At 39.5% G+C, this 25,565-nt stretch overlaps 1 protein-coding gene across 5 annotated transcripts in view; it reads right to left on the bottom strand.

Moving 5' to 3' along the window:
* LOC127617343 (protocadherin-1-like) overlaps window positions 1–25,565 on the bottom strand; it is a 283,342-nt gene that overhangs the window by 42,842 nt on the left and 214,935 nt on the right. The window contains exon 5 of one of the 5 annotated variants that reach the window (XM_052089346.1): window positions 17,362–18,191. The exons of the other annotated variants lie outside the window; for them this stretch is intronic. Within the exon in view, the coding sequence (XP_051945306.1) occupies window positions 18,136–18,191 (56 nt within the window). The 3' untranslated portion in view covers window positions 17,362–18,135. Of the gene's footprint in view, window positions 1–17,361; window positions 18,192–25,565 lie in introns of those variants that run through there. 5 annotated transcript variants of the gene reach the window in all.

Genomic DNA, 25,565 nt, shown 5'->3' with positions numbered 1-25,565 from the left:
CCTGCCTCTCTTTTCCAACCTCTCATTCCATTGTCATGTGCTTCCGCGTCCCCTCCCTCTGACCACCCTTCTGCTTTTGTGCAAACCTCGCTGAGACTAATTAAACTTTGGGCCGATTAGAATTTTGCTTTGTCACTCTTTATTCGTGATTAAACAACTTAAACGAAAATTTAATTATCCCACTATTAATTAATTGACATGCTGCTTTTGAGAGGACAGATGAGAGGGAAAAGAATACAAATTGGGAGTAAAACATAGACCAAGGGCTTGGAAAGAAAAATGGTGAAAGGGATATTAAGCAAGGATGATTGTAAAACCAAAACATTGTGAGGATTTTAAATGTTATGTATTTTAATAAACTCCATGTTGAGATATTACTCTATAGCCAATATATAGAGGTCACGTGCATTACAGGGTAAGAAGTTGTGATGAGGAGGAGGGCGGGGCTGGGCCGAGACTACGCACGCCTGGCTCCCAATTGGGCTTATCAGCCGAGGAGTGGGAAAGGTCAAAGCAGAGCGAGAGAAAGAGAGGAGAGAGAGGAATAACCTGGTTTGCCAGCGCCCAGATACGCTGTTGCCAGGCCTTCATCCACTCCCCAACCTCTGGTGGATTGAACACCCTCCGAGTTTTGGTTTACGGTAGGGAACTCCACCGCATCCAGGCGGTCGGCAGCAACTCCTCCCGGGCTTCGCCACCAATGTAACAAAGTACTATGTTTGTGAGCAATGAAGGAGTCAGGAAACAGCAAACAGTCAAAAGGGAATATTTTATTACTCTCTCTCAGGGTCGCACAAAACCAAAACAAAAAGGGCTCTTGGTGGCCAAACACACAAACCGGTCAACTGTATAACACATATGTTCAGGCTCTGGTCTCTCTCTTTCCCTCTCCTCGGGTGATAAGCCCAATTGGACCCAGCATGCGTAGTCACGGCCTGGCCCCACCCTCCTCCTCATCACACTCCTCCCTCCTTTGCCTCAGGCCAGGGAACACTTGGCATGATGTTCCCCCCACCCCCCCTTTCCTTCTGGCTTCTCCCTGCCTCTCTACGGCTGGGGAGTGGGATAAGGGGAGGGGAAAACAAAACAAAAACAAAAGAGGACTCTTGGTGGCCAAACACACAAACAGGTCAACAGTATAACATTATTATTCTTGTAGTTGATAATGAAGTAATGACATGATTCACACAATAATTGCTTACATTTCATCTGGCATTCCAATGATACTGTGATGCACAAAGTCACAAGTATCACATATTATGTGCTCATAACTACATGTTAAACTACTGGATGAATTCCCAGTGTATTAGAAAATCTCTTACTCAAAACACATGTTAAAAATGACAGAGTATTTTTGGTCATCAAACGGGATATTATATTTTGTATTTAAATTCATATTGTGAAGGGTCACTGAAAAGCAACTTGAAAATTGTAAGTTTGTTGCCATGCAGCACCACGCAGCTTCACCAGTGCCCCATTTGCCAGACCCAGTTTGAATCTTTCAATCCATATATATTTAATTCTGTATCTTTCATTTGTGTCAAGAATAAAAATGTGTTCTAATTGGTTTTTGAAATGTGTGCATATATATGAGCTCAAGTGCGGTAAGAGGGAAACCCCACTATTGCAGCTCAATGCTGTGAGAGGTTGCGATGAAAATAAACACACCAGCAACAGAGGGGCATTTGAAAATATAGCAAAACAACGGAGAACAGAAAATAACAGAAGTAGTCCTCAGATGCCATGTTCGCTATTTACAGCAGTGTCGCTGGAAAATAACATTGCTATGGAGCTGCTTACTGACCGAACTGCTTGTATACTGTAGTAAAGAGTATGCCACTTAAAAAGTGCATATAAACATAAATGTCTATTTCATGTCTTAAGCTTTTTATTCACAATAAACGTTCTGGCTTTGGCTTCCTGTCCATGTAAATGAGCTGTTATAATTCGATATCCAAAATAACGTCATTAACGACAGCTCCACAATGTTGAACAAATGTGGTTCGAACGATGGAGGTGTGACATAGTTACTAGGGTTGTCACAACTAGCTAGTTAGTTTCTCTAACGATGCATCGTACTATGGTGAGTTACATCGTTGTACGGGAAACGTACCCCTAATCAATGTCCTCACCCACTGATCAAATTTGCTCTCCTAATTCCGCCAGCTGAGGGAAGGGTGAGTGTATGCTGTTTCGCAATCTTCTGAGTGTTGGCACAATATTTTTCGATATGCATCAGCCACATAGAAGCCTGCGGCTAAATCAACTAGTGTAAGCTGCAAGACATCTTCAACTCATGAATGTTTTAAAGTTGAGTTTGTCTGTGCAAAAGCTGAATCTTTGAAGATGAAGCCTGGGTGTAGCGTTTGATTGTGCTAAAGGCCCAAACAACTGGGTGTGAAGAAAAAAAGCGAGCAAAAAAGTACTGTGTAGGCTCAATCCAGACAAATGGATAGATGAAAAAGGAGCAAACTCAACTGATCAGTGTTCATCCGCCATGACTGTAAAGACTCTCAACAAAATTGCACTGAACTTACATCAGTGTTGCTTCTAGAATGGCTTAGAATTGTTTTTTGTTTGGTATGCACTGTGTGGAACAGAGCCCGAGTCCATTCTTGTACTTAAATCTCTGTGATTGACCACTCAAAACCTTGTTTTCGGCAAGATAAAGACTTAATCGCTGTGCAAGAAACCAGAACACTGCAGTCAATGTCTGATTGGACAAGCCTAATGAAGTTAACCAGCCCACTGACAAGTGCAACCAGAATTTTGTACACATTTCAGAGGTGTGATATGGATTGTAAGATTAGTCTGATATGATTTTTGTAACAAGAATACTTAATTGAACCGTGCTCTGTTCCGAGTTTCATTGTGCCATAGAAAATGAATAACTGTAATTATAGCTTATGTCTAAATGACTTTTGACAGAGAGCGAGAAACAGAGAGAGAGAGAGAGAGAGAGAGAGAGAGAGAGAGAGAGAGAGAGAGGAACACAGCTCTTAATAGAAATGTCTGCCATTAGCACAGCCTCCCACACATGTCTCTTGTCTTTTTACTGCCCTCTTTATATCATTTTCTTGCTTGCTTACGCATGAAGAAACAAAGTTTAAAAGTGTATATAAAACAGAACCACACTATTTAGATGACTCAAGTCAAGTTCACATAAAAGGAACATTGATCCACAAAAAACATTTATAAAGGTGATTAAAATGATGAAAACAAATCTTTGAGCACAACTCAGATATCACAAGAAACAGACTCATGAGCAAATGTCATGCTGCACAAAATTATTAATGAAGAAGAACAGAGGGAGGCAGAAGAAAGAGGGAAAGAATGAGAGAGAATTATTATCTTCTTAAAAGGAAAGAGCTTCTCTCACTTATCCCTCCAGAAATCAGTGGAGGGAAACTTCAATCATGCTACAAAAGTTAATAAATGTATGGCTGGAGCACGCTGCCCTCAGGCCTATGCTCTCTCCTTTTCTCAATAAGCTTTTAGGTCCGCAGGCGAGAGAGAAGCGCGGAACTGAGACGAGCTGAATTTTTGAGTACAGCAACCGACTTTAATTTTGAAGAAACAACTGCACACATCCATACGCACAGATGCTTACAAACTTTTTGTGTGTAGGGAAAGATATTCTCCCTGATCTGACATCATTAGAGACCTTTGATTTCTCTTTGAAAAGAACAGCGATATTTGTGGTTTGGGGCAATTCATATTATAACATGAAGGAAAAGGAGGTAAAGTGGAGAGTGTGAGATAAATATGGCTATCCTCCTACATTCAGCTACATTTACCTGCAACCAAATAAAACGATTGAGTATATCCTCTGTAAATATCCTTATCAAGATTATGATAGAAAAGAGAGCGAGTGAGAGAGAACCATTCGAAAAATCCTCAACATTAGAATTAAAAGACCAGAATAGCCACCAAAGACTGAAAACAATAAAACAACTGAAAGGGAGAGCATTTAATAGATGCCTTAACTAATGTGGCCCTGTTTACCTGTGCAAAGACAGAAGGTGGTAAGAAAGACTGAAGTGTTGTTAGTCGTGCTTGAAAATGTGCTTTCCATTGGCGGCTCACACTTTTAACGCAAAATAGAGTTGGGACTGCAACATACTTCCTACATAATACAGCTGTAGTGCAGTACCTCACTGACTGGAGACTTACATTGACAGATGGAAGAAGAAAAGATGAGATTGAGTCGTGTGGTTAGTGGTGAGTGTCATATTGCTGAGTGTGTATTTGGTATGCAGTCTCTCTTTGTCAGCCAAGAGCTTCGAAGGATAAAGTTCATCTGTGAGGTCAGAGGTGGGGTCATTCAGAATGACAAAATGTCAAGGCCTTCCCTGAGTCCTATTGCCCTTGCTAAAAGATAAAAATAGCTTAGGCAACTTTGGGTACACTTATGAAGGGTATTGTTGTGTGAATTAGGGATTAGATCACTAGAAGGGTGACGTGTATGTGCTGGTGTGAATTGGTTTTTGTGGTTTACAATGACATTTTTTTAGGTTATACACTAGTAATTGTGAGGGTATTATGTTATAAATTTGTTTTTTCAGGATACCCTTAGTGTCTCTGTATTTCAAAGGCTAAAAAAACATACTAAACAATGTTCTTGTTTTGGTTTTTTATGTAAAATGCCAAAAAGTTTCTATGAGGGTTAGTTTTAGGGGATGGAATAAAAAGTTTAAACAGTATAAATGTCCATGGAGGTGTCCTCGTAATGATAGGAGCACCAGTGTGTGTGTAACCTGCATGCAAATCATATAGCTGTTGGGCATCTTGTTTTGAGAGAGACCATATGCTGGTTTTGGACATAACAAGCCTTTTTCTGCAGCACAGCACACATACACAGCAGAATCTCATACACATACACTCAGAGGATTACTGTTTTTCTGTATCTAGGGAGTCAACGTCTAACCCTCCTCAAGAGAATCTAAGCTACTCTTATCTGAGTGGGTCAGGGATGCAGAGATTGCAGTGTTTCCATAACATTCACCTTATATTGATCTGCTGACCCAGCATCCTCTTTTCTTTTCACCTTAACCAGCAGAACACTCAAAAGTGCCAATACACAAAGAGACCCCTTAGAAGAGCCCTTACAATACTTTTTTAATTTGTTAGCAAAGTTGTTGCTGCAATTCCGATGATCCGTAATGAATATATTTCTTTATAGAATGATAAAAAACATGTTAGAGGAATATTGTTTTGGTTCAGCCCTTGACCCCCCAAATAGCATCCGAAGGCTGAGGAACACTAAATCTCTGACCATTTAAGGGATGTTCAGCTACTGAGAGAAGAAGAGGAAAATGAGAAGCAAGCAATTATTTTGTTAACTCAGTTGTCAAGAAGCTGGATATGTTGCTTAAAAGAGTTTGCTTCCCATCCTGGCATTTCTGTCTATAGGAGTGCAGTGATGCGGATAAGTTTTGACCTTTTTCATCGTTTCCTCCACTCAATGGAACAATGTATTGTTTTGTTTGCTACATTGTTGTATGATGTCTCTGTTGTTATCTTGTTCTTGTTGTTATCATCTTCCCCCTCACTCAGTTGCTTTCTCCCTCTCTCGCATCATTTCATGCTCCAAATTCTAAATTTACCATCATTATTGGAGAAAATGGAAAGACAAAAAAGCAGTGTTGCTTTCATTTGCCATTTTCTATCTCCACACTGAACATGAAAACAGAACTTAGTTATGCATTTGATCTACGCAGTGATTAGCTCCTAAAATAAAACAAAAAATATATCTACCATAATTTCACATACTGTTCACGTAGTAAAATGGTTAATGTTTCTTTTTATATCTTGTGTGAAGCTGAAATGAGAAAAGAGATTGGAAAAATACAGAAATAGTGCCACAAAAACACAAAACACAATTTTTTGAGAGTACAATCAAGGTGAAATCTAACTGAAATATAACTACATATTATCTTAAATGCCTGATTTATTGTTTTTTGATAAATAGTGCTAACTCTCATACAATTTCTCATAGGAGCACATTAGTTATGAATCAATACCTCTCTCTTATCCACAAAGCTCAGGGGAGGACATGGATGGTTGTGGAGGGAGGCAACATATTTGTGTCAGTATGTTTTTGTTCTGGGTCGAACCCTATATTAGTCTAGAATATAGTCTGAGATGGCACACTAGATTAAAGCATAATTAAAACCAGCTTTACACCTCATAATCATTACTCTCATCAGCTTCTTAAGTCGAGTTTACACTACACGATTTTAAGCCTGATTTTCACTCGCCGACAGTTTTGTGGTGATCGCCAACAAAAGCCCGACATCTCCTGTGAGTGACGATCGCAATGTATGAATTATCAAAGACGCGATCAAAGAGAATCGCAGACTCGTCGCCGATGTCAACGAGATATTTAGAATGTTAAATATCTGGACCAGTCTGCGATTCCAAATCACGCAATGTGAAATATGTTTTGACTGAATACAATAGCAGCGTTGACCTACAGCCAATGAGAGAGCAAGAAACAGGGCACAGGAAGTTTCAGTGTGAGTCCTGATGTACCTGCAACAGGCTGTGGTATTGAGAAAGTCTCATTGGACTGACGCAATGGAGGAAAAATTAGTGGAACATTGGCTGGAGCACCAGATTTGATGTTTCATCTGTACTGTACCACAACTGTGTGGAGAAAGAGAAGAGTTGGAGAGAAATTGCCAATTCTCTTGGACAGTCAGGTAAACAAATAGATAGATATTTCAATATGAGGTACTTTTTCATATTGTAACCAGTAAAATATATGATGCCTTTAGGCAATTAAAAACATACACATCATATTCTGAAACGCATAACACGTGATCATGCATTTGTTTTCGTATCTCGTATCACTTCTCGCTTGTACTTTGTTGTGAAACGTAATTTGAAGTCTAGGCAGGACTGTTGGGGATTCGTCAACAGTGAAATGTCTTTGTGGCAGGGTGGAGGGCGGGGCCGGGTCGTGATTATACACACCCGGTACCTTTTCAGACTAATCAAGCCTCAGAGAGGGATAAAGGCTGACTGCGGAGGATTGTGCGGGAGAGAGAGATAGTTTACGGACATGTCCGTCATGTGTGTTTGTGTCTTCTGTTTTAAGTTTATCATTAAAATATTATTTATGTTGAAAAGCCGGTTCTTGCCTCCTCCTTTCCATTGACTGCTTTACACTGGTGCCGAAATCTGGGAAGGAGGAGGGATACGCCGTAGTAGTGTTCTCGCCACTACCGTCCACCCCAACGGAGCAGCAGTGGCCATCTGCCGGGGGACGAGGAGCCCGGGCGCCTGGAAGCGGACGATGGCTGCCGACCGCGAGGGGAGAAGGGACTCCTAACCGACCGCCTGGAGCGGTCAGGGCCACTGCCAGGGGCGGAGGAGTCACCTACCAGCTGCTGAAACGCGGCGGGGTCTGAGACCGTCGACCACGAGCGGGGAGGAACTCGCTGCCGACCGCCTGGAGCAGGAGAACTGCTGCCAGGGGCGAGGGAGACCCCTTCTGTTCCCCAAGAACGTGGCGGGGTGTTCCGTCCTGCCAGGAGCTGGAGGTCTGCCTCCGATCCGCCCGGAGAGGCACAGCTGTCGTCCGTTAGAGGGTGGAGGAGTGGCCAAGGAACAAGCTACTGCGTATCGGAGAACTGGCGAGTAAGTGTTTTTTTTAATCTCTCTCTCTCCTCTCTCTCTCTCACTGCCACTCCGTGTTGGCCTTTTCCCTTTCATTTTAATTTTTACAGTGTTTTTTTGGGGGGTACTACACTGTTACAGGAAGTACCCCCCTATTTAATTATTTCTGTTTCACTTCCCTTGTCCCCTCCCTCGTCCAGGTAGACGGGGATGACCTGACGGCAGATAGAGCAAAAGGCACGCCCCTCCTCAGGGAAAGGGGGGGGGGGGGTGTACGTCATGCCGGGGGCTCCCCTGCCTGAGAGAACGAGGGCGGAATGTGGCAGGGCGGAGGGCGGGGCCGGGTCATGATTATACACACCCAGTCCCTTATCAAGCTAATAAAGCCTCCGAGATGGATAAGGGCCGACTGCAGAGGATTGTGCGGGAGAGAGAGATAGTTTAAGGACATGTCCGTCATGTGTGTGTTTGTCTTTTAAGTTTGTCATTAAAACTATTATTTACGCTACAACTTATATGACAATACAGACAGTTTTGTAATATGAACGGTACCACGATCTGACATCTTTGAAAGTCGTGTAGTGTGTAGGAGCCATTAGTTACACACATGATGTAAGGTAATATATATATAGATATACAAACCAAATTTTAGATATCAGAATGAAAAATAAACAAACAAATAAAAAAATACAGTAAATGAAAAAATAATACATAAAATCAATTTTTCTCTTTGCAAATGATGGTGGGCAAAGCTCCGAGCTTTAATTCCCTTGCATTGCAGATCTGATTTTGAAGAAGAGCAAGAGAGGGAGAAAGAAATAATGTGAGCACACAATTCCATTATTACTTATTTACCCATCTTCACTTACACTCCTACCAATATCTCAGCTGTCAGGAACTGCAGCGCTAATGTTTGCTGTTGGAAGACAGGAAACATCCTGTCATCTCTCAGCTCAACACATGACGTGTGATGCTCTCTGGCTATTGCTGACACACTGTTGAGGACAAGGCGTTATTATGCAGGATTCCCTTAGCCTCACGTAGCCAGACCTTTGACTATTCAGCAAAATGTCTGGGCAGAATTGCAGCTTTAACTGGCCAAGAACCGCCCACCTAACCAAGAAGAACCATCTGACTGGCATGCAAAATGATCATGGTCATTCTTGTTACTATGTGCCATTTAATGGCCAAGGTTATTTGAGATATATTATTCCATTATAATAGAGATTGGTATGAAAAAAAATCATAAAATAAAATGTAATTACAATTATTACAATAAAAGTAATAAATATGAGAAATAATTATACAATTATTTATTTTACTGTTATTATTTTGCAATGTTTTTTTATTAATGTGAATAAGTATATATAATAGTGCTGTCATTCAATAACATTAAATCATGATTAATCGCATGATTGTTAATTGCAATCAAAGTTTATGAACTTGCTTAAATTTGACTCTGTATATTTCTTTTCAAATGTCAAAATGCATTTAGTCTCTTCTCAGAAAAGAAACAATATTTTTCAATGATGTTTTATAAACATTTTCCAAATGAAGTATTCCACAGCATAAAGATAGAAGTGCACTACAATAGCACTATTTCAAGGAACACTAAACATTACCCAAATTCTTAGTGGGAGGTTGACTAAATAAAATTAAATAGTTCCCATAGGTTGAGTATTCAATGCAACGAGCATCACATCACTTAAACCCTCATCCTCCACAAATTTTTCACATGATTTGCACTGTTTTGAACTCCCTATGAAGAGCGCATGCAGAGAACATCTTGTTTTGCTTTTAGTGCTGGCAATATCCTTGTCATGTTTTGCTTTTAGTGCTGGTAATGGTCCTTCATCTCAACTGTCTGGTAAGACGAAAGCGCAACATGGTGCCAGGGAACCTCTGACGCTTCACTCCAGAGAGTGTCTCATGTGGGTTTGTTTTGTACAATATATTTATGCCAATCAGCCACAATATTAAAACCACCTTTATAATATTGTGTAGGTCCCCTTCGTGCTGCCAAAACCACGTTCTGAGCTTCTATTTTTCTCACCACAATTGTACAGAGCGGTTATCTGAGTGATCGTAGACTTGGTCAGTTCGCACCAGTTTGGACATTCTCTGCTGACCACTCTCGTACAATTGTGGTTAGAAGAATAGCATCTCAGAATGTTTAATGTTGAGGCTGATCGTTGTATATACAAAGGCAATCTGAGTAAACACAAAACACATTTAAATGATAATGTTATTTATTGAGGCAAATAAGTTATCCAATACCACTGGGCCTGTGTGAAAAAAAGTATTTGCCACCCTCCCCCTCCCCCTAAGATACTAAATCCCCAAATCTATGAAACTGCATTCATAATGGGGTTCAGATGGGCTAGACACACACAGGCCTGATTACTGACAGCGCTGTTCAATCAAATCAACCCTTAAACATAACTTTTTCAGCAGCATGAAATTGGCTAAAATGTCTCACCTTGTAGCATACTATGCAAAGGTCAAAATAAATTCCAGAAATGATGAGGAAAAAGGTGATTTAAATACATCAGTCTGGGAAGGGTTACAAAGCTGTTTCAAAGGCTCTGGGACTCCAAAGAACCACAATGAGAGCAATTATCTAAAAATATAAATGGAGAAAACTTGGCCCAGTAGTGAACATTCCCAGAAGTGGCCGACCTTCCAAAATTCCATTAAAAGCACAGCGACGACTCATCCAAGAATTCACAAAAAAAAAACAAGGACAGCATCCAAGGAACCACAGGCCTCTCAAGCATCAATAAAGGTCACTGTTAAAAGGTCACAGAGCGAATTGCGATAATTGAGGGAAACATGAATTCTGCTCTTTACCAGAAAATCCTAAAGGAGAAGTCCAGTCATCAGTCCATAAGTTGAAGCTTAAGCACAACTGGATTATGCAGCAAGACAATTATAGGAGCATAGGAGTAAGTCCACCTCTGAATGGCTCAAAAGAAGCTAAATTAAATTTGGTGTGGTCTAGTGAATGTCCTGACTTGAACCCAATTGAGATGCTGTGGAAGGACCTTAAACAGGCAGAACTAAAGCAGTTTTGCAAAGAAGAGTGGGCCAAAATTCCACCATTGTTGTGAAAGACTGATCTCCAGTTATCAGAAGTGATAGGTTGCAGTTGTTTCTGCTAAAGTGACACAACCAGCTATTAAGTTTAATGGATCAGAAAAAAATAATAATATATATATAAATTTGAAAACTCTATTTTGTGTTTACTCAGGTTGTATATTATATCTCGTTTGAAGATAATAATAAACATATATTATTTTAGAATAATAGTAAAGTCATCAAAACTATGGAATAACATAAATGGAACGATGGGAATTATGTTGTGACTAAACAAAATCCAAAATAAATCAAAACTGTGTTATATTTTAACATCTACAAAGTATTCACCCCATGCAGACATGTAGTCTAGACATTTTCTCAACCAACTTCTTGAGGAATCACCCTGGGATGCTTTTTAAACAGTAGGAGGAAGGAGTTCCCATCTATGTTGGGCACTTATTGGCTGCTTTTCTTTATTATTTGGTCTAAGTCATCAACATTTTTTTTTATTACATTTTAGTTTTATAATTAAATAAATGATATGGTGGCACATTTATATTTTTGTCTACAAAACTAATTTCAAACATTTAAGCATACGCCTTCAGATCAAAAGATTTTTAAGATTATGAGAAACATTTCATTGTTTCAATAGTTTTGACTGGTAGTGTATTATATATACTGTATAAATACTATATATACAGTATATGCACAGTGATGTTATTGCTATTGTTTTGACCTTTCAGGATTTTATCAGGTAAAAACTTTACAGACATTACATGCGAGTGGTCTGAAGGACATGTCAGCATGACAGTGGTGTAAGTGTGTGCTTGTACATATGATTGTGTGTGTCTGTGTTCGCTAAAGTGTGTGTGTGTGTGTGAGAGAGAGAGAGAGAGAGAGCTCTGAAGGCCAGTGTGTGGATCTGAACGCTGTGCTGCTAATTAACCAGACCAATACTTTGAATGACCACTCACTGCGAGAACTCTCCACGATACACATCCTTACACTCGTAACACATACACACCCACTGCAGGAACTTACCTACAGAGATATCAACCACAGAGGAGCAAAGTGTCCCCTGATAGCACCGCTAGCACTATCTCACACTCACCACACACACATACACCAACCTCGACTTCAAAGGGTAACTTTGAACGACTTCACAAGGCGAGCACTAATAAACCCGTGAAGCCACTGGATATTCATTATAGTCTCTGAAATTACTCGATATAGTGCAGATCCACAATTATGAATCAGGCTTTTAATGTAAAAACCCCATGATCCCCTTTTGTAGTCCATGTCTATTAGCTTTGAGCCCATTGATATGCTTATACTATTGTGTATTAAGCATATATACCACATTTATAATTCATAGTCACCACCATTCACTTGCATTGTATGAACCTACAGTACAGAGCAGAGATACTGTATTCTTCTAAAAACCTTTATTTGTGTTCTGCAGCAGAATGAATGTCATACACATCTGGGATGGCCTGTGGGTGAGTAAATGATGAGAGAATTTTAATTTTGGGTGAAAAATTCCTTTAGACGTAAGGCTATTTTCTATTTTAAAAAGTACCATAGTCAGACCATTTTCTGGGTCTGGGACCATTTGTGATCTTTCAGAATGAAATACTGTGGCTTAAAAATAAAGAATAAAGGCCATTGTTAAAACTCACTTAAGCAAAGAGCAGTACTATTTTCAGCTGAAATTCAATTTGTTCTGTGACATTTTGGAATGAACTAGACATGATGCTGACGTGAGATCAGTTCTTAAAAGTGTCTGGTGACTGGTGTTGGCAGAGCTTTTCTTTACAAGTGTGTGCCCATGTCCTCTGTGCTCTAGAATAACAAGTGCCCACGGGTATCAGTGGCACTCTCATTCAAGCTCAGGCCATGCCAGGTCAGGGCAGCCTAACTGGGGCAGAAACACATTTGCCCAGTGGCTCACCAGAATCCTCAGCCAAAGATAACACACCCACATAGAAAACCCACACAAAATCCAACACACTCATCCAAAAGCACTAGGGGTATGTAAGAAATAAAGTTTTTATGAGTCTGGCCCTTTTGTTTGTATGTATGTGCTGAAACTTCCTGGACTTCATTGTACATTCAGCTATACAACAATGCTAAGCAATACCACCAAATGTGTCAGCTGACTCTGGAGCGCTATAACAGGGCAGCTCCGTAATAGTCTCCCCTCTGACCCACATGAGGCTAGAACAACATAACACAGGAGAGACAAAACAAGCTAATCCTCTCTGCACACAACAGCACTACAATGGAACCCATTAATAAGAGAGGATTAGCCACAGCTAACGCTAACGAGTCTCCTCACCAGAGGAGCGCATTTCTTTTTTATCAGATCCAATATCTGCTCTACACCTCTTTCACATTCCTGCCTCCACCGCTCTCTCTCTCTCTCTCTCTCACTCTCTCTCATGGATAGCTCAATGCAAATCAGAGAACTGAGTGGACAACTGTGAAAGGTCTGTACATTTATGGAACAAATGAGGACCTCTTTACACTGCTCTTTTTGTGTCTTCTACACAACAAAAGTGAATGTTTACTGAGGTTGTCAGTCCATAACATTCTGCTAACAACATGGGAAGTTGGCATGTTGTTTCCAAGAGTTCCAGTACCCAAGAATTGGCCAGATTATGCCAACTACTGACAAGCTGCATCTCCTATCAGACATTTTTTAATCGACTCCAGTGTGTTTACCTTGCCTTGGGGCAAGATGCGAAACGATTACTCCGTACAGCTGAAAACAACTTGCTTAACAACTTGCTTTTTGCACCCTGCTGTGAATATTACATCTGGAAAATGGAGCTCACACAAACCCATTTGCCCAACAACACTTACCTCATTGGCGTTGACTTACTGTGGGGGCAGTGTTTTGAATTTCGGTAAGCACAGACCGATTTCAGCAAAGAAACTTCAACCTACTATTTCCAAAACCACAATAATACCATGTTGTTTTGATGGACACTACCATAAATAGAAATAAAATGGTATTCATCATATATAATGGTAACTTAATAAAAAATGTTTTAGCTCACTCGCTAAATGGAGCCAAAATGTGTTTAGTAATCCAACAAAAACTGGACAGGAGCATACAAATGCAAAATGGTTTGATAAGCAAACTGCTAATTACCAAGTTCTCTCTTTCTTTGATCTGAAGGTGGCAGAATACCGTTTAGAATTGTTTCAACCCAGTTTAACCACTGCTTACAGTACCCTTTTTGTTATATTGCATATAAATATGATAATCAAACAACACCAGGAATATATCAAAATAACATATTATTACCATCTGATACCAAGGTACTATCACAGTACTTTTTTATAAGGATATAATAGGGACAAACTGTGATGAATGGCTTTCTGCAGAGTGAGAGAGGTGGTGGGTAATATGAAAGGTAATATGTAAAACAGTCAGGATGGAGGTGGAGAGAGTGGATTATGCTGTGAGCTGGCGCTGTCAAGCTTGGCTAGGCTGGCACTGAAGCGCAGCACTATAATAAGCACCCTCTGTTTGCCCAGCACTAGGCTAGTCTTATGCCAGTGCGAGTGGACAGGCCAAAACGGAGCCACAAAACACTAAAGACCTCGCTAATTGGATTCTTACAGTCAGGCATGTCCTTAGCCAGTTCGAGCAGGGTACTAGGAGAAAGAAGTGTGAGGACCCAGGGGGATATATTGACCTGAGAATTTCGTGGCCGTGTCTGTATAGCTGAAACTAGAATGCATCTGTGCTAGAGGTTTTAGAAAAACACAGCACATGTGTTTGTGGGTGTGTGTTTGAGCTGATTGATTGCATGTTAACAGGTAAAGGCTCTTTTTAGCCAAACACGGCCTCGCACCATCTGTCTAAGTGCATGCACAATCTGTTCACTTAGGTAGAGCCCTTAAGACAGACATACAAATAGTGACAAACACACATGCTGTAATGACTTAATGTTCAGTCAAGTCCTCTTATTCAACTGACTGACTGTGTGTGTTTGTATTTCTGGAGGTCTTTTGCCACAGGGCTGCAGATGGCATATAGAACAGGATTTTAGAGGCAAGACTCAAGCTCTACCACTCTGTTTGTTTGCTTCCTGTGCAGGTTGACTGAACATCTATCTAGAACAACAGATCTATTCCTTTGACATCATTCAGTACAGAGCGCACACACAATTTTGTTTGAGAAATTATGTGAAAACTGGTAAGGACTGGAGGGTATCAGGAAACAGGGAACATGAGGATGTTTCTTTTTTTTCTTGTTAAGATGATAAAAATATCATACATACTTCTTCAAAAAGATAAAGAGCAAGAAGTCTGGATTGGATCCATTTTGCTTCATCTTTGGATGAGCTGTACCTCTGGTGGACAGTGTTATTTATCGTAGTGTTAATTAGGCCTGCAAGTTAAGATTTAATTAAATTCAGTGGTGCCTTCCATTTAAAATGTCTTCAGTTGCTCTCTCAACTACCCCCCCACCCCATCTTGCTCATCCTTTAAATGTGTGTGTGTGTGCGCGCGTGTTTGAGCGAGGTGTAAGTTGAAAAACAAAAACATGTCTTTCATCCTGTCATCAGGCCCTTCCAGTTAGTGCCCAAATTAGAATGTGAAAATAGAGTTGCAGTTTCCCTGGGATGTGTTTTGTGATAACTGCTACTACACCCACTCAGAGCACAACACACACACACACACACACACACACACCCACACCCTCCACTCCTGCAAATGATCCACTCCATATTATTTCGGGCCTTTAATACCATTCAGATTGAGGGCTTACTGTAACAATAGCTCTGCTGATTTTCCAGCTGAATGAAAATGTCACATTCTCTCGCCTCTCTCCTGGACCACCTTGTGTACTGATATGCAAATGATGGAGTGTTGTTCTTTTTCTTGGTGAGAAAGAAAATAAGATATCATTGATCGCTGCTTTATGACTCAACAGACACTGAGAAGTTAAAAGACAAAACAGGGCTGCTAACCACAAAAACAATTCAAGTGTTCATCCAAACAACTTGTGTTTGTTTTTATGGTAGGCAGTTTATTTTTAAAGAGCTTTTATCAGCTCCTAGCATCTTTTGCAGTTGCCATATTTGACAAATGCTCAATTCCTGTTACAATAAAAAAGAAACCAAAGTATATTTTCATAACCATATTATATATAAAAGTACCATGTTCTTACCACCTAATGTCATCGCTTTTCTGTTTCATAAGAAAAGTACAAAAACAGCTGCATTTAGGCCTGTCATGGTTATTAAATAACTTCTGATCGTGGTTATTTGATCTAACCGCAGTTACTGAACTGCACAGCGGAGGTCAGCCAACTCCTGTCCTGAAGAGTGCATGAAGCGCTCTGATGCATCCACTGTACAATGAAAAATATAATGTGTGGTATTTATATATATATATATATATATATATATATATATATATATATATATATATATATATTATATACAAAAATATGTTTTTTTTTTATAAAAAATAAAATAAAATATATGAGTTCCAAAAACTGAAGTTGACCAAAAAGAGAGACATATTTTACGTATTTAGAAATATTTTGATATTTAAAACATAATTTTTCGTGTCATTCATAAAATGTAAAGCTTTAAAATGAAATCACAGTTTATTCCTATTTTTTATTAAATATCTAAAAAGGAATTCATTAGGTGTATGAAGCACACATGCAGAAAAAAACACCTTATGAAATATGACAATTTACATGGCAATTCATCGTGAAAGCCCTTAATGAGGCAATTAATCGGCACAGCCCTAAAACAGATATTTAATCGTCATAATCACAAGTATTTGTTTGACAATTAATCGTCAGCCAAATTTCATAACTGTGACAGCCCTAGCTGCATTCATGCAGTTTAAATGCTCATATACCATCAATACCACAGACACAGCAACCACATTTTGATAACTCCATTTATTGTACTAAAAATGGCAGAATACAAAGTACATTCACAAGAACAGCACTTTCTGCTAGACAGTCTGCATAGCCGATAGAATCTCTATCACTGGCTTAATGTAAGTAAATTACTCATGACATTAATCTAGCCTCCAAGTCTAAAGTTTTTGTAAGCATCTTCTTAGATAAACAGATAAGTAAAATTCCATATGTGATCAAAAAATATGTTTTCACATTACAGAGATACTGTCAGGTAAATGTACCATATACAGTATTTATATACTGTATGTTTGATAAATATCGTTCAAGGCTAGTTACATATATACACATGTTCTGCATGTAGAGATGCAGAAACATTAATGTCTACAATATTCACATCAAAAGGCAAATGTGTATTTGGTGTTTGTGTTACTTTGTGGCACAGTCACTGACTGGTGTGAGGCGAAGAGGCCATTGCCTTCAGAACGAGAGAGAGAGAGAGAGAGAGAGAGAGAGAGAGAGAGAGGCTTGGAATGTAGTCTGTTATGTTATTACAATCACCCAATCTTATTAACAAACGCGATTGGCTGATTCTCTATGGCACTGAGCTCCATTCTGGTTTGTGAACGCACACTTCTGGAGAGGCCAAAGTCAAGATAATGCTCTCATCTAAATAAAAAGAAGCGAGGGCGAAAATTATGCTTAAAGTTTTTTGGAGAGGAGACAAGAATGAAAAGTGCAAAGTGTTGATTTGATTCAGTTGCAATGCAGTCTTTCCTCTTATAAAATATTCTTTAATTTGTATGGAGCGAGATGAAAAATACGGTGAGTTATGTTAGGAAAAATATTGTTGCTCTATTTGATAATAGGTCAGAGTGCATTAAAGAGGAGCAATTCATTTTTCAATGGACATGAATGAATCTGGCCCTGGCAGAGAGAGGAAGACAAAGAGAGAAGGAAAGAGACGAGAGGGCAGTAGGGGAGAGAAAATAAAAAGAGAGCATATTGGAGAGAAGGGAGAAGAACAGAAGAAAGGCATACCTACCAAAACCTGGCTGATTACTGTTAGTAAGACTCCAATGGGGTTCACAGGGGACAGGAGAAAAGAAGAGACAAGTCCATACAAAAGAGTTCATAGCAAAGGGAGGAAATGCACAGCTGAGGAGAGGCAAAAACCGAAGATATCACAAATCCATTGGTTAGATCCAATTTCAAATACTTGCAGTATCCTTTGACGAGAGAGATATCTGCTCCCAAAGAGCTATGGGAGAAAAAAGAAACCTCAGGGTGGGTTGACAAAAATGTCCAATTGAAAAGACCATTTTCAGTCTGCTTTTCTTCTCCAAGTTTGTCCATTTGGTTTTCTCATTGTTTATGTGCAACAACAAAAAAGGTAGTTTAATATTTTTCAGAGATGAAGAGATATGTGTTATCGCAATCTTTGACAAGAGGCAAGCTCTGTCCTACTTCCGCAGAGCAAAAAGTGGGGAAAAAAGTATGCTTAGGAGAAAAACGTTTTGGAAAAAGAAGAATGTTTAAGACAGTCTTTTTTGGCCGGCCCCCTTCTCTTGGTCAACGCCCGTTACAGCACCTACAAGAGGATAGATATGACTTACTACTCACGTATTGGAATGCATACATTCCATGCAAAATATCTCTATGAAAAAGTCAAAGTAAGGAATAAAATGCAGTTAAAACATATTTTGGAGGAATATATGTAAATAATAGAAGGTAGTGAGAAGAGCAAGGGGGCAAGACCAAAAACCTGCTCCACCAATTCAAAATGTAAGGGTTAAGGCTCTAACTTTTACTGTTTGTCTGGCATTTTAACAGTACCACTTAATCATAAGGTTATATGTGTTAATGTTAAAAAAATATTTTACATGAACTAACAATTAACACTACTTTTACATTTATCAATCTTAGTTCATTTATATTTCTACATATTCTTATACCGTTTTATTTTTATTCAGCCTATATGTTAACATGAATTAATGCATTATAAAGTAACATGAACAAACAATTAACAATAGTATTTTTGATAAATTAACAATATTTTTTTATTTTATTTTTTTAAGCTTTATTTTCATTTTTATAACACGGCATGTGTTACATGTGATGCAAACGGAATGGTCCAAAACTTTCAAGAGGTTACAGTGTCCTTGCAAAGTTTGTACTGAGACTGATTTTGACAAACCTGCAAACCTTTCACCACACTTGTTTCACAGCACATTGTTGATGGCTGTGTTCTCAATAGTGTGTGGACTCTGCACTGTTGTCCATGTTTATAGCAGCCTAGCACAAACATCCCAAGAAAAAAAAAAGATATGATGCTGCGTCATGATGCGCGTGTTGTTACACAAAATAAAGGAAGAGCAACTCCCTGCTAGTCTGCACTACTTTTACAGCCAACGACTGATCCAGAGGTCCCTCACAATGTTAGGATACAGACTCCTCACACAGTAGGCAAAGCTTGCCTACCGGGTGCAGATCAGCAGGAGAAATGCTACTGACATTTCATCTCATCAGTAGGCAATGAAGCACTGTGCAGTAACTGCTTCAACCACTGCTTCACTGTACCCCACTGACACAAACACCAGCTGCTGCAAACTGTCCAGAGACCAGTGTGCAAGCCTTACTGATACCATGTGTCACTAATACAGACACAGAGTTTCTATCACTGCATTAAAGGTGATGCACTGACTTTGTATTCATGGCTCCCTGCTGCTGACCAATCGTTTTTGATGCGCAAGTGTAAAGTGTGGAAATTATGCAACTGTGCAAAGTCCCTTTTATTTAAAGGATGTGCATTATTTAGGCTGACTTAAAGGGTAAGTGTATGATTTCTTGACAAAAATAATGACAATTTTCATGCTGCCGGTCCTCCATTGGTTGGCAAACATATAGTCCAGCCTAAACTTGCCATTATATTGATAGCAAAAGTGAAAAGGTGACAGGAAAGGATGAAGAAAGGAATGGGATCAGACTGGATTCAAACCACAAGGGCGTCATGACTCTATATAACTCTATTATAATGGACACAATATATTTTTTATGGGGGACACATGTACAAATATACACAGTCAATGGTTTATGGCTTCAGGTGCACCCAGTGGGGCTTTTAGTGGCCTTGCTGAAGCTGTTTTCCCAGATATAATCACTTAGACAATAGCCCTCCCCTAATCCTGGTCCTCACCTCTTCCACCTCTACATCTGTCAGAGGTTGTGTGTTTAAGCCTGTGAGTGTGTCAGGCAGCATCTGGGCCTAATGAGGCTCGCAGCCTACCACTGCACCCGTTTAGCACCTTTCCATGAGCACCTGCAGCAGAGGTTACCTCCTGATGTACTGTTGATCTGTTCTCACACCTCACCACCTCCCTTCCTCAATCCCTCTTGCCCCACATCCAGTGATTCTCATGCTCAAAATGAGGTTTGATGCTGGAGATGGATGACCCAACATTAGCAGCAAAGGATTTATCCAGTCATCAGAGATACAGTGATACTATTTCTGAAGTGACATATATATATATATATATATATATATATATATATATATATATATATATATATATATATGCTATAGAACAATTGTCTGAAGTGGCATATACTGTATATTAGAGGTCGACCGATTAATCAGCCGATTTTTAGCATTTTTTAACGTAATCGGCATCGGCCAATATCCAAGTATATCAAGCCGATTATTAGGCAGGCGCATCTGTGGGCAGCCTAGTGTTGTTGTGGAACACGTGTTCGACGCACGCTGCCCCTAGAGTCATTTTCCAGCAGAGTGAGCAGACCTCAGCCAGCGCCTAAGGAAGGAGCTAAGTTCCTTGGAGAAAACAGTTAGGATTAAATTTGTATTACTCCTTTATATTTAATGAAAAACTTTTGATATGTTACTGCCAACTTCAAGAAAAAACGCCACAAACGCGATAGGCGACATGACGTTCGGCAACTTTGGATATTGATAGCGTAGTTGAAGTTGCATTATCACAGCAGAAGGGTTGCTATCATGTCACAATAAGTAAGCAAGAATTTTGCAATTACAGACAGTGAATCTGAGACTTTTATTTGTTCTGTTTGTGTGTCTTATATTTGAGAGGGTTGTCACTCAATGCAGATAAATAAGTAATAAAAATATACCAACGCAGTATAGGCTAGTGAAGGACTGGCTTTGGTAAGCTCGGATGTTATCGGTTCTGCTGTCGGTACTGGAGAAATTAAGAAAATACATTCTTTATTGCTATAAAGAGAAAGTTATTTTATCTCGCCAGCCATTTCTATTTATAATAATATGTAACCATTTGCCTGTGATGCAATATAGCTATTCGCAATCAGATAGAGAGAGAGAGATCTCGCTCACGCGGTGCCACAGCGAGCACAACACGAGCCCTGCTTAACGAGTGACAGAACTAAACATTCAAACATAGCCTGGTTTAGATCTGTGATATTAGTCTGATTTTAATTTAGATTTCGCCATCCAAAGATTATAAAAAGAATATTTACACATAAGCCGCATTATGTCTAGCACAACTTCCTTCCCTTCACAGCGGTGCACTGACATTTCTCCCTAAAACTCAAACTTAACGTCAGAATCAGCACGATCGGTGATTGTTGTAAAATGCAGTCTAGCTACTGTTGCTAAATTGTGGGACGCGTTTAATAATAAAAAGAGCGCAAGAGATACCGTTCCCAAGGCGGCACGCGCTCCAAAACACACCGCAACGAGACAAGCAAAGTATAGGCTACTTTGGGTTTCATGTGCGCATCTAAACGATCAACTATACACAAAAATATGTCAAAACGACCACCTTGGAGATTCACTTAAACACAGTTTATGTCTTAAATGGACGTAGTTATGGAAATAGTTGGGAGAAAATATGCTGCATCAGGAGCCTATTAGATCTGAACTCGGTTTTAAAGGGGAAGCTGTCTAATAAACATGCTGATGATTGAGCCATTACTGCGATTCAAACAACAAAAGGCAAAGAGAAAATCACTTACAGCTCTTGAATGAATAACTTCTGCATTAATAAGCATTAATATATCTATGATAAACTATGCAGTGTTATTTTACAATTGATTACTTTATTAGATTTCTTTTTAGACCACACCTGAACAGTAATGTTAGTAGACCTTCCTGAAATTAAATCACTGTGCCTATATAACGTTTATCTTTGTGTAACTGTTTATCTTTTGTTTAATATATATAGATATAAAACAAAAAGAACCGTTAAGAATTCCGTTAAAGTACCGGATCGATAAGCACTATCGGTAATATAGTAATACCATTAAAACCTTAACGATACCCATCCCTAGTTATGCCTGTGCTTCTCTTGGATGCTCTGAATATTGGATTACGTGTCTGGATTGCCCCTTAATTAAAGCTACATTTGGATCTCAACCTTTGTGTCTCGGAGCAGTTCGTAACACCTGCTTTGTTTATTTAATATATTTGTTATACATTATTTATACAATATGTTTTTACATTATACATTTTTAATTTAAGTGTACAAGTGCAGATTGGTCAAGTGTTCAATAAACGTGTTTGTTGAGAAATTTTGTCTATCTTAAGTAATTATTTGTGTTACATTTTATCTTTCAAATAAAAGGTTCAAATAAGAGGTTAAAAACAAGCACATATCGGCCAAATATCGGCCAAAAGAAATTGGCAGCATTAATCGGCCATCGGCCGACCCGGATTTCAAAAGATCGGCATCGGCATGAAAAAACCCATATCGGTCAACCTCTACTGTATATGCTATAAAACAATTGTCAAAGTATGGTCACATTTCTGTTACTGGAGTATAAACACTGTGCAGCTGAGGTGACACTTCACAATAAGTCAGCAGTGATGCGATGGGGTTTGAAATACAGCTGCTGTAAATGTGGGATCTATCTCTCTATTTTTGTATCTTTTGGAAATTAGTGGGGAAATGTTTTATGAAAATTGGTATGATATTACAGTCAGAAAATATAATACAAAACAATGCACAAGATTAGTCTATATTCAGATATATGCAGATGATTATTTCAGAACCCAATAAAGCCACTAAATTTCTTGATTTTATAATACATAAGATTAGTGTTTAAATTAGAACAAAATAAACTCAATTAGCAGCTCCTCAAAAATCGAGAATAAGAGGCCCTAGTTGACTGTCTTCTGACTTTTAACAATGGTGACACACAGGGATAATCCACAGAGCACATGTTCAAAAAAGCAAAAGAGAGTAGAAAGTGCCTTGCACCACAGCCAGATGGCCACAGTAGGTGGGAGTGTGACTGCTGTCAGGCTGAGGAAGATGCATTTCAGTGTTGTTAGCACTTTAAATAATTGTGCTTAGGCTAGTGATTATTTGCATAAACACCATTTAAACATAGCTGAAGAGCTCTAATCCCACACCAAACAGTGTGAAACAGAGAGGAAGAGAATAGATTGAGAGGGTAAAAGGGTGAGAGAGAGAGAAAGGGAGAGAGAGAGAGCGAGAGAGATAGAGAGAGAGATAGAGAGAGGGCAGTGTGATTTTCTGATCTCTTGAGCATACTGGAAAATAAAGCAGATAAATTCCTCCATTCTATTTATATTTATTTATTTATTTTTGGCATCCACTTTGTTGCATAGCTGGCAAACTAACCTGTCTGCCAAAGCATTGCCGAGTAAAACAAATAAGCTGTATGTCAAAATTGCAATAATGACAATTTCTTATAAAGAGGCACCCTCTATTCTCTCTCCCACTATCTGTCTCTCAGAAGGAGGATAAATGTTTCACTGACATCTGCACGGGAAATGTGATCATACTTGCACTGACGCATCGTTGTTTGTTGATGTCTGTATTTATCTCTTGCACCATTCGTCTATTTTCTTATGGCCATTATTCACATCGTCTAACAATCATAACAGAGCCACTCATCACACAGCTGTAAATAAAACCACGTCTAACTGTGGGAACAAGGTACTGGTCGTACAACATCTCTATATCCTTTATTTCATATCAACAGCTGAATGATTAACTGTGATTTATGACTGAAGAAGTGCTATGGCAACACATATTTTATGAGACGCAAGTTTATAGACAATAAACTTTTTGAGAAATGTACCAGTATGGCTCACTTTAACTTGATAGCACTACAGCTCTATTTGTTTGTTTTATGATTCGAGTTGGCTATGAGATAATCAATGTTGTTTTTTCTCCTGGCCTTGAAGTGATTCAGACAGACAGTGGCTAAACAGTTAAGCAAAGATTTGAAGAAACCCTGTACTTCATTTCAAAGGAAAGAGACTGTCATTGTTTAGCTTTTGTCCATATAAGGCTAACACTTATAACTCTTATTTCTTCATTTCTTGCCTTTTATTGGATTATTTTCCATAACGTGAAACATACAGCTAGTCGAGAGAAATATGAAAGGTAGTGCAGGGAGCTTTGAGTGTTGACCGTATGAGCACCATTTTTTATTTATCCACACAATGAGACGACCCAGCATGGTTGCACTTTACATGTCTTTGCATGCCATTGTCCCAGGATGGGACATTTAAGCGTAGTGAGGGTACCTGGTTCCAGTGAGAGAGAGAGTATGACATTGCATCTGGGCTTGTCTGCTAAAACCCAGGGAGGGTGCCTGAGATAGTGGAGGCACCCTTGGCACCTCACAGGCCACAGCATCTGTTGTTGTGACCTGTCTGTCAGTCATGGTGTAGCTTTTTCTTGTTGGCTTGTCACAGTTAGCATGCAAGGCCAATTTTTTCAATTTACAGCATGTGGTCAGCACATGCTGTAAATGCAGAGGGTCAATGCACGTAGTACAGGTTGAGGAACCGGGGGGCCTTAGTTGTATGCACAGAGGGACCCGGGGACCCTAGTCGTCAGCTTGCACTATGTGCGAAGATGCACCTGGGGGCGCTAATTGTCAGCTACACTGTATGCTCAGAGGGGCCCAACTGGACAGTTTGCACTGTATGTACAAAGGGGCCTGGATACATTACTGGTCAGCTTGCGCTGTATGTGCGGAGAGGCCTGGGATCCCAGTGGTCAGCTTATGCTGTGTAGGGCCTTGCCCCATTAAAAATGGCACCAGTATGGCTCACTTTATGATATTAAATCATTAAACCAGAATGCGGAAACAGCATGGCCCTTTGTTATATGATCAAAGGTGAGACATTGAACTCGGTTTCCCAGAATGCTTCACAGCCGGATGGGAAGTCCCGCCCATGGACCCAATCTCAAATGTCATTGGTCAAAAGCGGCCTATGACCGATGACGTCATCTTCTCCACAAAACCAGCGGACAGATTTGATTTCGATCTCTCTGCCAACAGCTGCTCTAGCCTGCGGTCTAAAGAGACGCGTATCTACACATACAAAGGAGATTTCCCTCCTTCTGGACAAAGACAGACCACGTTTTTCTAATCTCGCCACGGTAAAGTAACATTAAATTAGCTTAGTTCAAGTCGTGTAGTATACTTATTACAACCGGTTCATTTGATTTTCACTGCGAGACAACAGTGAATTTATTTAGAAAACAGCGTCTTTTCGCTGACGAGCGTAAGACAAAGGACCGAATCCAGATCATTTTTCAACGCAACAGGAATTCAAATGGACAACCCTTCTGAAATCACGCAGGATTTCCCAAGTAAGGCTTGATATCTGGTCAGATTTCGGTTAGAAACTGTGACTTTTCTTATAAACTAAATCATATATTTGATACTGAATGTTTGATGTTTTGTTTACAATTGTATGTTAACTACGATTGCTGGTTGATGTTTTGATTTTTGAGATCGTCATTTTTGGGGAAATGTTATTTTATTGAGTGATCTGAACTAACGATTCAATTGCGCTGTTACCAGCATGTATCCTCTGTTAAATTGCTCTCTCACACACACTGAAATTCGCGGAGCGAGTAGCACCGCGGTTTATGTCTGAATCAGGCTGGTGTTTTCAAATTCTCCTGCCTGTTTCGTTCAGTTCCTT

The sequence above is a fragment of the Xyrauchen texanus genome, chromosome 23, assembly GCF_025860055.1.
Source record: "Xyrauchen texanus isolate HMW12.3.18 chromosome 23, RBS_HiC_50CHRs, whole genome shotgun sequence".
Taxonomy (NCBI): Eukaryota; Metazoa; Chordata; class Actinopteri; order Cypriniformes; family Catostomidae; genus Xyrauchen; species Xyrauchen texanus.
The sequence above is the reverse complement of the archived record's forward strand: the minus strand, read 5'-3'. Positions and strand labels throughout refer to the sequence as shown.